The 15,764-nt window shown below is 39.2% G+C and overlaps 1 protein-coding gene across 2 annotated transcripts in view; it reads right to left on the reverse strand.

Annotated features, from left to right (window-relative positions):
* The window catches only part of NUP93 (nucleoporin 93), a 104,164-nt gene that overhangs the window by 65,809 nt on the left and 22,591 nt on the right, over window positions 1-15,764 (reverse strand). For both annotated transcript variants that reach the window (XM_061173125.1, XM_061173127.1), the window contains one exon: window positions 9,865-9,982. In XM_061173125.1, coding sequence (XP_061029108.1) covers window positions 9,865-9,982 — 118 coding nt within the window. The remainder of the gene's footprint in view (window positions 1-9,864; window positions 9,983-15,764) is intronic.

A 15,764-nucleotide genomic window follows, 5' to 3' on the forward strand; every position in this document is an offset into this window, starting at 1 on the left:
AAAACTGAGAAATAATAGGCTGGGCTTTAGACAGTAAATTAAACTGACAGCTCAGCAAGCAGAAAACTATGGCAAAAAAACCAGCACCTGGAGATAAACGGAGGAAGCAGGTTTGGCCTTCCTGCAAAACTCATCTTCCCCCCAAACCAGCAGTGTTTGTATTAAGGTTTAGAAAGCACATTCCAGCTTCTCCCTCAATCAACATTATTTTACTACTAAGCTTATATAAATAAGAGCGATGCCCACCACATCCATTCTCTGTGGGCTTTATACTCTTTATTTTGCTCTAAATGAGTGATCAACTATACTTCTATTTCCTATTTCTACCATCTTTCTCCTTCAAATATAACCTGAAAATTAGTCTACTATAAAATTTAAAACCTAGGGGAATAAGGGCACAGTACTGAACTCAAACCCACAGAAGGGACTTCAAGTCTGGCATAATAGCCTTTTAGGCCTTAGGCTCCTCCTTGGTGAAATGGAGTTAACAATAGTAACTGCCTCAGAGGGTTACTGGAAGGACTGAATGAGGAAACCCAGAAAGTGCTCAGTACAGTGTCTGGACACAATAAATGTTCAGTAAACCTTAGCTTTGCCTTCCCTATTTTAGCTGGGGTAAAACAGAAAACCGGAATTCAAAATTGTCTTTGGTGCCATGTTTCACTGTACCAACAAGTAAACTAAACAAAAGAAAGGAAGGGAGACAGGAAAGGAAGGGGAGAGAGATGAGGAGGGAAAGTGGGGGGGAGGAGGGGAGGGAGGAAGTGGGGGGGAAAGGAGAAAGGAAGAAAACACAGCTACTGAAACTAGTACTACCCAAAGTACAGCTGAAGAAGCACCCGTCCACAAGTAGTTTGTTCCCAGTCTGCAGCAGGTAAGCACAAAATCTGAGAATCAGCATTTAGAAACTTTTATAGCAATCTGACAGAGTAATTTTATGTCCACTGAATTTAATTTAAAAAACTAAGGCTTACAGGAATTCCCTGGCCCTGGCAGTCGTTAGGACCCATGCTTTCACCGCTGGGGCCCAGGATCAATCCCTGGTTGGGGAACTAAGATCCCACAAGCCTCATGGCATGGCCAAAAACAAACAAACAAACAAAAAACAAACAAAACCTAAGGCTTATATTCTGCATGTCTTTTATTTCATTTTTTTCTAGTAATTCATTTTTGCTGTATTTTATAGAAGTATCTCTCAGTCTGAGATAAATTGGGAAAAAAGAAACTTGAGAAGCACGGATTATGTAAGCACCTTCTGAATACAACACCCATCACCATATTCCTTCAACATGAAGACATGTGGGGCAGTGTGGGGCCTCATCACAGAGCCAAGTGCTACTGTGAATGCCTTAAACCTTCAAGGATTCACCAGGCCCTGCTCATTTAGAGACTGCTTCTGCTGAGACAGCCTCATGTGCACTGTGGATAACAGAGAACCGAGTAAGAAATGAGAAAGCACTCCCAGATAATATCATACAAGTATATTTTGGTACCTTGAGCAAATCAAGCATATTATAACCTTCCATGGCTGTGTCTACCTGTCACTAAGATAGTAACAGCTTTTTTTAGTTAGACAATTTTTTTTAAATAGATAAAGGAGGAATGGAGAAAACTCTGCCCCATATCCTTGTGCTCGTGTCATTCAAAGAAATAAATCAAATCAGGTAGTAATAAAAATCAGCCAGTGAATCCACACTCCCACTTACGTTCTGCTGACCTAATCCTCCCGTTTGTGTTATGAACTAAACGAATAGCCTGGCTCTAGTTGTAAATGTGTTTTATAAGACAAAGGTTCTTTTTGTACAGTTTCTTGGAAGCTGTGTCACGCCCAGCCCTGCTCAGCAGATTCTGCTGCAGTGCTTCAAGTGCTGTGGTTTTCTGAAAAGCACAGGTGGGATTTTGCTGATGGCACCTCGGCCTCACAGCCACTCCATGGTGAGAAGCGGGGACTAGCCCTTCCGCCCTCCAGGATAACTGAAGCAGCGCGTGCACCGCTGCGCATCGTTAGTGTTGCAGACCAGGAGCTGCCTTCACCCTGAGCGTGGGACTCACTCAACCTCTCCATATCTGAAGTGCAAGATGGAAGCCAACCATTTGCGAGACAGGAAAATGGTCAAAAAGGAAGCAATACACACTGGTTCTGGGAGCTCTGCAGCAAAAGAAATTATAGTACTGGTCTTGTCAGTAGAGGATGTTGCCCATCCTACCTCCCAGCTTCTTTTCCTGGTCCCTGCCAAACAACAAACAGAAAAAAGCAAAACCAAGAGTCTCTCCTGTCTGAGCCCCTCTCTCAGTTCCTTCACAGAATGTGGATTTTTAATGGAGACAAGGAGAACCTGGGCCCCAAAGTTTTATAACTAGGGAGCCACACTTTGTAACCACCACCAATGGAAGGAGCCGCATCAGGCTGCTGGTCCGGAAAGCCTTGGACTGAACACTCCGAAACAGAAATAAGAGATCACAGGGCGCTGTGGCAAGCAGATCAAAGTGGTGCACAGGGTCAAGGGCTGCCATCTGAGAATGACAGACTGGTCTACAGTAGTGCATTCAATATTTGACAAGGTTTTAACCCCCATTTAAATCAAACAGTTTAGCCCATTTCTGATTCCTGAAACCAAGCAATTTAAAGATACCAGACTGAAGATAACAATATATGTTCCCCATCTCCGGAGTACCGGGGCATCAATAGATATCGGCAGGTTAAGAGAAGCTGGTAAAGAGGGAGGGCATGACTCAACTCCAGTTCAAAGGCACCAGGGCCTGGCCAATACTTGAAGTGCTCTATTAAATTGTTAGATAAATATTTTAGCCGTGGGCTTCTTCCAAAATACTCTTACAGAACCATTCCAACTTCTTTCTTAAGTTGGTAATTGATATTCCCCTGCTCACTACAGGATATAAGAAACCTTTGAGAAGACAAAAAAGCCTGTCATTTCCTGCCTGCACAGAATGCATTCAGCATCCATTTACTTGCTTGTTCTGAAAGCCCTGCATTCAGGAGTAAGTGTGAATGGTTAAGTAAAAAAGCTGAAATCTTATATACTTGGCTCACATAAAAGCAGTTTTTCACATTTTCCACAGACGATGACTTTAACAACCATTTTTATTCCAAAGTTACCATTTTTAATTCCATTCAGAGGGCACTTTAATACAACTGCGTACTTTGCCACCAGACCATAATGTCTACCTTTCCCCTTATCACAAACAGGCCGAAAAATTAAATCATTTCAGTACTTACCACAGCAATCAGCATTAGACTACCTAATTATAAACACAAAATAGGATGGCACATTAACCTGCCTCTGTGAAGACACTATTTTTTCCTTTTTACATGTTTACTGGTTTTTACCAGCTCTGAGATTTACTCTGGGTCAGGGTTTAATGACAAGGAACAGCAAATGTACTCATTAAGTGGGGGTGATGTGGGCACCGCAGTGTTTACACAAGAGACGAAGCCTAGCACAGCTACTGCCCTGAACAAGAACACAGGACACAGTGTGATGTGTGTCTTTTCCACACGCACCTCAGCCACTACAACTGAATTCTGGCCTAAAACATACCTGGTATTTGTTCTAGGAAAGGGTTTCTCTCTAACTAACGGGCTTTGGATCCAGTGGGAATTGGATTCATTTGCTAGTGAACCCAAGAGCATTACCTATAGGTTGTTTCAAGTCTAGAATAGGCAGCTGTTATAAGCTGGGAAAGGGCAAGATTCAAATATCCATTAAAGTCCTCTAAAAATTCATAAGAAAGGTTACCATGAACTTCCCACTGACTCTCTTAGGAGCAAGAGGAATATAACAAAGGAGGTCAATAAATCAAATGCTTAACTAAAAATCTTCACACTGTTAGATTCCATGCAACAGTCTCTTACATTTTTATATTATGTGAAAACATTTGAAGAGCAAAGTTTTATTCCTTCAGAGTCCATCAATTCAAAATTTCTAATCATCCAATTTGGGCTAGATCACTATTATTTGCAGAAAAGACTGCTCAAGCATATTAAGAGCAGAAACAATAAGGAAGATAAGTATGTTTTGCCTACTTAAACCATTTCTCAGAATTGCTATACAAATTATCAGTATGCAAATAGATGCAACTCTTATGAATGAACCTCATCTCTTCCTTAATTTACTAAAGCAGCTTTGGTAAGACCTCTCCTTGGTACACACACTTAGCAGTTTCAGTTTCTAGGAATAGATGAAAATGACAACTACATTTCTTTAAAAATAATTCCAGAATTAGGATATTGTTCACCCATTCAGAATGCACCTTCCCTCAACTAATTTGAGCTAGGGAAAGCTTACTGCACCTTTCCCTCAATATTAATACTTTGCTAGTACTAATCCTGAAGAACTGCTATTAGCATACTAATCATTCTAAGAAAGTCTGAACTTTTCAACAAACTGCCACAGGATTTCTGGAACCAATTCCCTACCAACAACTTGCCAGTACTACAAACACACAATTAGCTCTCAAGACAACTACTTTTTCCTCTTAGCTGTAATACACAGCTGCATTTAATCAGCAGTACCTTAATTCTGAAGGTATAAAATTAAAAGATAAACCATGAAAATAACAATTTAGGTGATATGGGCTTATACCACCAGTGATTCATTTTTATGCTTACCAAAGCCATTTAGCTTCTTCTGATTATTTAAAAGATAAGCTAAGAGTGGTTTGAGTATACTCTACATTTCCAAGGACAGAAAAAGGAAGGAAATAATGAATATTTTATTATAGATATAGTGTGGTAAGTAGAACGAGTTTTTAACAAGTCAATTATTATTGCACCATTTTCTTATAGTTATTTTATCCTCTTTTTAAGACTTCTTTTTCTCTTTATTCATGCTGGACAGATTTCCATCTGGAAATTTAGCATATTATGAAGACATTTAGTTCCATATAGGGTTTTTTTGTGTGTAGAAGGGGCTACATTTTCATTTATCAAGATTTAAATTGGTTGCTAAGTCAATTCCAACAACATAATCTAAAGTTGTTTACTTTGTGGGGGAACATTCAGCAAGTTTTGTTTTTTCCTAAGCAGTAAAGCCGACATGCTATATTTGGAGGCCATGGGAAGAGAGATCTGAGACTTTGAAAGAGGTGGCATCTAGGAAAGCCTTAAGAGGGTCAGACTGACATTATGGCTCAGACATTTTCAGAGGTGCCACTCCACGCTAAAGGAAGGGGGTGAGCAAAGGCCTAAAGTATAAAAGGAAAATGAAAGAGTTTGGTAACCTGGTTAGCTGAAGTAGAAATCTCTTTCTCACACGCCCCGCCCCCCGCCCCAGTTTAATCCTACCTATACTTACCCTGTAAACTAGAGTACTTAAAACTACTTTAAAAAAAAAAAAAATCAGACTGTTTCTAGTTGGAAAATGTCTCTTGAGAAATCTCTTAAACACATTCTAGAACATTAACCTGTTTGGAGAGAATGACTATGACTGAACTCCGGAATCAGACAAGGGTTGTCAGCCTCACTTTCCAAAGGCCTGAAAGAGAGTGCTGAGGATGAGATCAGATACTTGGTTGAGGTTTGCAGTCCCTGGAACAACTAGAAATAGATGTCTTATCCTGAAACTCCTCCATGAAACAGAGTTAGATTTGAAGATGTTTCATTTATTACAGTTAATTTACAGTTTTAAATTTTCTGGCACTGTAAGTATAGTGGGTTGAAGTGGGTTCTGCCAAAAAGATATGTCTAAGTCCTAACTCCTGGTACCAGTGAATGTGATCTTATTTGGAAATGGGGTCTCTGCAAATGTAATTAAGGTAAGCATCTCAAGATGAGACCACCTTGGAGTTAGGGTGGGCCCTAAATTCAATGGCTGGTGTCCTTATAAGAGAAGGGAGAAGTGGATTTGACACACCTGACAAAAAACCTATGAAGATGGAGGCAGACTGGACTTACGCTGCCACAGATCAAGGAATGTCAGGAGCCACCAGAAGCTAAAAGAGGACAGAGTCTCCTCTCGTGCCTTCAGAGGGCGCTGCCAACACCCTGATTTCAAAGTTCTGAGCTCCAGACTGTGAGAGAATGCATTTCTAATGTTTTAGGCCACTAAGTTTGTGGTAATTTGCTGTGGCAGCCATAGGAATCTAATACAGTAAGTTCAGCAATAATATTATTATATTTTGGTTTAATGCCATTTGGAAATATTACAGCCTAACGCCGAGAAACTGCAGCTCCCATTTTTTATGGCCAACCCAGGCTATTTCTGCAGAGCCTTCTTGAAAAATACATGTAATCTAGTGAAAAAGCCCAGAATATAACTGAACTGTGTAACTGTGCACTTTATTACTATATAATACACATCATCCATGGTACATTAGGTCTGTTCAGACCACAGTAAAAATGTGTAGTCTGCCCTCTATATTTTTTTCCAAAGACGGAAGTAAGCAAGTGGATCTCTGTGAGAGGAACCATACTTGCAAGCATCACAAAGTCACTCAGAATAGAGCAGTACAGTTGTTTTAGTACCATGTCCTCTTAACAGTTATGGCTCTTCAGCTCTATTACAAAAATGTGTAGGCTTTATGACCATTTCCAAAAATTAAATCAATAAACATTAAAAAAAATTCCACTAGCATCAGCCATACATATATTTAAGTGGGTTTATTTAAATATGTTACCTTTGCTGGCCACAGCAGTCTTTTAAAAATGCATTATCAATGCATGCCAACATCACTGTTTATGACAAACAACAAAAAACCTGTATTAATTTCAAGCTCCATTAGAAAAAGAAGGAAATACAATCAATGTTTACCAAACAGAAAAGGACAACCTATTCATGGGAAAATGCCTTTCCAAGCTTATAAGTAATGCAAACAATGGATGGTACAAAGTCTTGGACAGCACCTGTCAAAGGATCCTTCAGCATTTCCTTTCATGAATTTATAAGCTGACATAATAAATTCACTCTGACTGATACTCAGTATGTGGGATTAGGGTGCATTCTCATCTCAAAAACTGCACTGGTTGGAAAACAAAAGCTCATACACAAAAATCGATCAGATTTATGGTATGTGAATTTTATTTCAGTAAAGCTGGTAAAAATAAATGAGAAAAAAATGTCCATCAAAAAGTATATCTGGCCTTTTTAAAAACAAAAAATCGAAAATGTCCAAATTAACTCTTCTTGGACAAACAACACGTTAAGAGAAGAATTAAAAGGAGGACCACTCCATGCTAAGGGTGAAAGCTGGCTTGGCTCCTATATTTGACTACTACGCAGGAAGTCAGGGAAGGACATGATACTACTATGTGTACAGGAAGTTTAGGCATAGATCAGCTGAGCCACACAATACAACTTAAAACTCCAATCTCTATCAATCACTAGAGCTATCTCAGATTAGGCCAAAGACTCAGCCCTTTAGAAGTTAAATTTTCTCCTTTAAGCCTTTGCTGGCAAGAAGATGAAGTCAACAGAGGATTTTATTTTGAAACTAGTTAGTCTTAAATCTTTACTTCAGGTCTAGATTATCAATTCCCAATTAATCAAAACTTACCTTGGAGTGACCATTTCACTATTTCACTATGAATAAGCTATTCCAGAAAAGCTCAACTGAGAGGTAAAATTTTGAAATGGAGGCATCCTTCCTCTCAAAGTTCAAAGACTGCCCAATGGTGCAGGACCAAAACTCTTAGCCATGCTCATTCCAAATTAAGAAACTCGCTTTGATGTGACCAAGCATGCATTGCTAGGAAGCCACCTAATGGGGCTATTGAAGCACAGTGTTCATGCATAAAGTAGAAGGTTAGAATAAATGATCATTATGACTCAATACATTTATAAACCTGTCATTAATATCTCAAAGCAAAAAATGCTGTACCACATCAGTTGGAATTCATGAAGTGCATCGCTAAATGTTGCTGGGTATTCCAAATATGTATTACAAATATGCCAAAGAAAATCTAAAAAGCAGTTTTTAAAATAAACAACTTATTTGGCATTTTAAACATTAAAAACAACTCAAACAAACAAATAACCTTTCAGCAAGTGCCATTTCTTTCCACACTATTAGGAATACTTCCCCAAATATATGGTGATTATTCAAATTATTTGAGCTATATCTCATTCACTCACCTGTTATGGGAGTAAGCATTTGTTTCTAGGGCATCAAGCAGTTGAAATAGAAGGTGGGGAGAGCAACAGCTAAAACTTAAAAAAAAAAAAAAAGAGGCAAGTATACATGCCATTTTAAGATTACACGGAAAGGGCTTCCCTGGTGGCACAGTGGTTAAAAATCACCCGCTTGCCAATGCAGGGGACACGGGTTCGAGCCCTGGTCTGGGAAGATCCCACATGCCGCGGAGCAACTAAGCCCGTGCACCACAACTACTGAGCCTGCGCTCTAGAGCCCATGAACCACAACTACTGAGCCTGCGTGCTGCAACTACTGAAGCCAGCGTGCCTAGAGTCCGTGCTCCGCAACAAGAGAACCCACCACAGTGAGAAGCCCGTGCACCACAACGACGAGTAGCTCCCGCTCGCAGCAACTAGAGAAAGCCCACGCACAGCAATGAAGACCCAATGCAGCTAAAAATAAATTAATTAATTAAAAAAAAAAAAGATTACACAGAAATAAGAAGGCATCTATAAGGTGACAGGCAAATATAATTTAGTGCATAAAACTGGAAAAAAACTGGATTTTCATACTCTGGGAACATAACAATAACAGGGAAAATAATGAATACCTATAGTTACTGACCTGTCAACTCAAAGTTGAGGGTTTTAGGTTTCTCAAGTGGAATAAACGCAGTAGAATTATGGCCATTACTGTAGATGGATTAAAACAGTTCTCGGAAGGGTAGTGGGGTAAAGAGTATTAATTCAAATAGAGCCCAAATAATAAATAACAGATCCATGTGTACTAGGATTTGTCTTTGTAGGACCTGCATCCTTTCATCTCAAAGGCAAATCAATGATAAAAATGGTATCCCACTATCCCTTCACTCTAACACAAGTCAGTGTTCCAATTCCTCAAAACTAAATGGAGCACGGGACTTCCCTGGTGGTCCAGCGGGTAAGACTCTGTGCTCCCAATGCAGGGGGACTGGGTTCAATCCCTGGTTGGGGAACTAGATCCCAAATGCATGCCGCAACTAAGAGTCCGTGTGCCACAACTAAAGAATCCGCATGCCATAACTAAGACCTGGCGCAGCCTGAAGGAATGAATGAATGAATAAATGAATAAACAAATATAAAAAAAAACAAACAACCAAATGGATCACAAGATTTTTCCTTAACAATTTTGAACACACACACACACACACATACAAAAAAAAAACAGTTTCTGACTAGATTAAAATAGCAATCAATTGTGCCAGTGGCATGCTAGGTTAAATGAGACAGGAGTGCTCTGTTAGACCATTTCCTGGTGCCACTAATGGAGCCAAATACTTCCTAGAAATCGATGAGTAGGTTTCAGTAAATAGTACTCTGTTTTCCCCAGCTCTTTGCCAAGCCACACAAGCAAGATGTAGAAAAGAAATGTGGAAGACGAATAGTAAAATTATTTGAGATCTAGCAAAGAAAGCAAGAGAAACTTACAACTAATGTCTCCGTGCCTTGGATTAAGCCCAAAGAAGGAAGAGAAATCTGTGCTCATAATTACAATAATTTAAAAAGTGCAGGTCGGAAATGCTTTCCTAAATTCAGTCTTACAGAGCACTCCGAAAATAATCCAATGTTCCTCCAAAGCTGAGCCTCCCATTCTCTTAATATCTGAGGAAGAAGAGAATTAACAAAGAAATGTGGTATTCCTAAACCAGCTGGTGAACAAAAGGCCAGGGCCTTCAGCCTGGGTTGCATGCTCAGGGTTGCACCTGCACCAATCCTGGTACCTGGCAGCCCTTACCTGAATGTCTGTGTCCTTCACAGGCTCAAGAGGCTCAAAGGTGGTGGCTGCACTCAGACTCTCCAATCGCTGGGAGATGTGGGATATGTCAAGTCCCCGAGACCCGAGGAGAACTGACCTATATGTGGATATAGGGCAGGGAGAAAAAAGTAGAATTAGAACATCTAATATGCTTCCTAAAATACTAGAGAGTATTTTTAGTATGAAACTAAAACTTCTTATATACTGCCCGAACACTTTTGTATGGTTGTTTTATACCTTTCCAAAAAGATCTACTACCTGGGATAACAGACACAACGTTGCATTTGGTAGTAAGAGAGAGTTCTGATCACGCCTAAATTAGAGTGAGGGACCTGTCTAGGATAAATTGCTAGCATATCAATAAAATTATAGGCTAGACTGCTCCAAACATTTTATAGTAAACAAAATCGTGAGGTAGATATTATTCTCAATCCCCGTTTTACAGATGCGGGAACCAATGTGCAAAGAGGTTAACCAACTTATCAAAAGTCACAGAGCCAGGAAACAGCAGAGCCAGGTCACCAAGCTCCACAGCACAAACTCTTAACCACCATCCTATATTTACAGCCTCTATAAAGATAGATGTAGTTAACCACAAAATTTTAGAAGCTTCAGGAGAACCTAGTCTAAACTTCATTCTTTAATTAAGGAAACTGAAAGTCCAGGGCAATCAATAACTTGCAAAGGGCAGGGAAACCAGAATCCAAGGCCAGTTCTCCAAAGCTTCTCTTCAAAAGCCAAACACCATGTGCAGTACATCTTCAAATTCCCTCTCTGCTGCCCAGTCCAACAGTAGAGGAAAGCTGTCACCTGACTAATAAGTGCTTTTGAAGAGAGATGGGAACACTACAGCTGGCTTTATGTCTACTCATCTGGAGCAATGTAACAATGGGAGAGCAAAAAAAAAATTATAGATTCTCACTAATATCTAGAACACTCTCTGGAAGAAAGAAACTTAGGGAAATTAATTGTTTAGACTGTTGCTTTTGGGTTATGATTTAGTACCCCCAAATCCCATCGACAAAGTCTGTGCTCATTCTGAGTAACTTAGAAGAAGCTAGACCACCTGGCGGCACAAATAACCCTAACACCTATGGGTGTTACACTGAAGATGACCAATTCTGAACTAACAGACTTATTGGAAAAAAGAAAAGACTTCTCATGCTTATTTCCATTCTACTTAGTACCACAGGAATAGATAATGTGCACCCAGAGGGCTCCGCACTGTAGATTTTTGCCTCTTCCGTGCAGACTGGTCAGCTATGATGCCATCCCTGAGGCTTCCCCTCCAGGCTATCATTTCAAATAGATAATCTTGCCCCTCTCTTCTAACAATCCTTGATGGCTAACTTTCTAATACAGTGGTTCTCAGTTCTGGTTGCACATTAGAATCATCTAGACAACTTTCCTCCCAATGATTCTGATTAGTGTTGGGTGAAGCCTGGAGCACGGGTATCAGTATTAGGCTCTCCTTCCCTTTTTTATAACAGCTTTACTGAGATATTATTCACATATCATACAATTCACCCATTTAAAGTGTAGAATTCCATGGGTTTTAGTATATTCACAGAGTTGTACAACCATTGCCACAATCTATTTTAGAACATTTTCATCACCCCTCCTTGCCAAAATTTCCCCCACTCCATCAGCAGTCATGGGAATGTATCAATAAAATGCTCATGTCTCCACAAATCTCCCCCTAACCACTAATTTATTTTCTGTCTCTATAAATTTGCCTATTCTAGACATTTTCTATAAATGGAATCATAACAGTATGTAGTCTTTCATGACTGGTTTCTTTCACTGAGCATAACGTTTTCAAGGTTCATCCATGTTGTAGCATGTATCAGTACTTCATTTCTTTTTATTATTGAATAGTACTCTATCATACGGATATGCTATATTTTATATTAATGAACATATCATTTGAAGGACATTTGGGTTGTTTCCACTTTTTGGTTATTATAAAAAATGCTGCCATGAACATTCATGTGCAAGTTTTTGTGTGAACGTATGTTTTCATTTCTCTTGGGTATATACCTAGGAGTGGAACTGCTAGGTTATATGTTGACTCCCTGTTTAACCTTCTGAAGAACTGCCAGACTATTTTCCAAAGCAGCTACACTATTTTACATTCCCATGAGCAATGTACAAGGGTTCTAATTTCTTCCACACTCTTGACAATACCCGTTACTACCTTTTTGATTATAGCCATTTTAGCCAACTCCTTTTTAAACTATTATAGAAAAAATCTTAATATGAAATTAAAATAATAAACCCTGTACCTATCACCCAGCTTCAAAAACTAGCATGTCGTAGCAAACTCTATTTTCATCTACATCCCTACCTACTTTCCTCTCTCTACCACCCAGATTATTTCGAAGTAAATCCAAAATATTCTCTTAATTATTTCATAACTTTAAAATGTGTTTGTTTGAATGGAATACAAGCAGGTTCTCTACCTGCAAATAACTGATACGCTTCCAAATGTCTTTTAATCTTTGAGTTGCCCCTCCATCTCATTTTTTTTTCTTACAATTTCTTTGTTGGAGACTCTAGATTATTTGTTCCATAGAGCAGTGCTACTCCAACTTGAAATGTGCATGTGAATCACCTGGGAAGCTTGTTAATATGCATATTCTGTTTCAGTAGGTCTGGGATAGGGCCTGAGGGTCTCCATTTCTAAAAAGCTCACAGCTGATGCTTATGCTGTTGATCTATGGACCAGACTCAAAGTAGCAAGGATGCAGTTTCCCACATAACAGGTTTTACTGATTGCATCCCCACGATGTAATTTAACATGTTCCTCTGGCCTCTCCTATCCAATTTCCTGTAAATTGAAAGTAAGTGCTAATGGTTTGATCAGATTCAGGTGGCATTATTATTATTTTTTTTGGTTCAATTACTTCAGACTTTTATCAAGAGGTATGTAATGTCTGATTACCTCTTTTTGGAATGTTACCAGACACTGATGATCATTGCTTAGATGCATTAATTCCTTAGAGGTTGCAAAATGGTGGTATTCTGTCTCTATTAGCTGGAATATTTCCCCTCAGAGACACTCTTCATCAACTATGTGGTTACTCTGAATAATGAGTTGATTCTCTAGCATTCTCCAAAGGTGACTGATGAGTTTTGCTTTAGTATCATTATGAACTCATGAATTTAAACATATTTGATGTATTTCAATCCACTGCAGTTATTATCCTTATCATGCTCAAAATCATCTCATCTTTGGCCAGTAGAAGCCTTTTCAAGTTGGTTTCTGAGTTCTTTTGACATGACTCAAGTTGACCTACATAACTTCCTTGCCATCTGGTATGACAAGACAAGTTCATCTTACACTGACTTGCCCCAGACCTGGAATCGGTCAACTCTCCAAAGAGCCCCAGTTACTTTTTATTAAGAAATGGATTTTTAGAGACCACTATCTGGGCACTAGGATTGCTCATTGCTACACTGTTTCTAAGCCTTTCAGTAGGCAGAGCTAGAAATAGAGTTTTTACTTTTGTTTCAGTTTCCTTAAGATAAATTACATCACGAGTTCATACTGACACTTCCAATTCAAAATTAAAAACATAAAGTTTGGGGTTAACCTCATAGATTTTCTATCTGTATCTCCTTTCTCTCATACCCAAAGTCCTAGTTCTCAGCATCACCACCTTAACTACTTATTTGCTTTATCCTACACTATACACACAATAGTCTCAAAACAGCAGTATCAATCCCTCTACCAACAATATCATTATTGAAGACCGATTAAGATATTACTTGGAAATGTTCCTCTCTGAATGATTATGTCACCAACTGAATGAGCATTTATTTTCCTTCTTTAGGAATTCCTTTTTTGAAATTTAATTTTGTTTTATAATTACGCAAAATATTTATACAATTCTAAAGTCAAATCTATAAAAAAGTCCGTCTTCACCTTATTTTTCCCCTTTTTCTATAGGTAACCCTTTGTTTGTTTGTTTACACCATTTATATTAATCACACCTTTTTATTTCCTGTATTTGTTGCTTTGACATCTGGGGCCTTGCTGGCACTAGAGCGATTGCCTCTCCCAGAGTTAGCTAATTCCTAGAGGCCTGTAAGTGCATATAATAACATATGCACACTAATCAATCCAGAGCCCGTACTTCAACCACCTCCTTCATTGGTTCACTATCCCCTGCCCTAATCATCTCAGGGTGAGGTACCAGACAACTAGAGACAGCACCTTTACCCTAGAGCCCACTGAGGCTATTCAAACTAGCCAATCCTAAGCCTGCTCACCCTGCCTTCCCAGAGAAACCACAGCAAAGGCTCTTGCCCACGTTCTCCCCTTGCTTCCTCTGTCCCCTTACCGACCTCAGTGCTCCCTCAGTGGCCCTGCATGGCATGCCCTGCCTCCTGTTTCCAGAGAAATGTGAGTAGAGGGCTTCCCTGGTGGCACAGTGGTTAAGAATCCGCCTGCCAATGCAGGAGACACGGGTTCGATCCCTGGTCTGGGAAGATCCCACATGCCGCGGAGCAACTAAGCCCATGCGCCACAACTACTGAGCCTGCACTCTAGAGCCCGCATGCCTAGAGCCCGAGCTCCGCAACAAGAGTAGCCACCGCAATGAGAAGCATGTGCACCACAACGAAGAGTAGCCCCCGCTTGCATCAGCTAGAGGAAGGCCGCACACAGCCATGAAGACCCAACGCAGCCAAAAAAAAAAAAAGAAAAAAAAGAAATGTGAGTAGAAACTTCTTCCTTCATGACAGTCATGTCATATCCATGTTTGCATGTCTTACCATACCTGATTATAGTAAATCTCAGGTACTTTTAAACACCTTCCTTCTTTTTTTATTAGCAGTTAGGCATATAAGTTTGTGTTACCTACTTTTTAAAAACTGCTTTATTGAGCTATAATTCACATACTATACAATCACCCATTTAAAATGTATAATTCATAGATACATGTATAAATGAATCACTTTGTTGTACACCTGAAACTAACACAACATTGTTAATCAACTATACTCCAATATAAAATAAAAATTAAAAAGAATTTTAAAAAATGGCAGAATGTTGATATGATAGGTGATGGGTACCTGGGAGTTTATTATACTGTTTTCTCTACTACTGTGTATGTTTTAATATTTCCATAATAAAAGTGTTAAAAATAAGTGTAATAAGAGGGGAAAAAAAGAATCTCAAAAAAAAAAGTATAATTCAGTGGGTTTTAGTATATTCACAGATTTGTGCAAGCACCACTACAATCGATTTTAGAATATTTTCATCACCCAGAAAAGAAATCCCCCTACCCACCAGCAGTCACTCCCTATGTCCCCTAATCTACCCACTCCCTTGGCAACCTCTAACCTACCTTCTGTTTCTACAGATTTGCCTATTCTGGACATTTTCTATAAATGGAACTATACAATATGTAGTCTTTTGTGACTGGCTTCTTTCACTTAGCATAATGTTTTCAAGGTTCATCCATGTTGGAGCATGTATTAGTAGTTCATTCTTTTTTATTGCCAAATAGTATTCCATTATATGGATATGCCACTTTTATTTATCAATTCATCCGCTGTTAGACATTTCGATTGTTTCTACTTTTTGGCAATTATGAGTAATGCTGCTATGAACGCTCATGTACAGGTTTTTGTGTGGACAACCGTTTTCATTCCTCCTGGTATAAACCTGGGAGTGGAACTGCTCAGTCATATGGTAACACTATATTTAACCTTTTGAGAAACTGCTGGACGGTTTTCCAAAGTGGCTGCACCACTTTACATTCCTACCGACAGTTTACGAGGGTTTCAATATTTTCCACATTCTCACCAACATTTGTTATTATCTGTCTTTTTGATTACAGCCATCCTAGTGGGGGTGAAGTGGTATCTTA

This window comes from Eubalaena glacialis, chromosome 18, assembly GCF_028564815.1.
Source record: "Eubalaena glacialis isolate mEubGla1 chromosome 18, mEubGla1.1.hap2.+ XY, whole genome shotgun sequence".
In the NCBI taxonomy this organism is placed as follows: Eukaryota; Metazoa; Chordata; class Mammalia; order Artiodactyla; family Balaenidae; genus Eubalaena; species Eubalaena glacialis.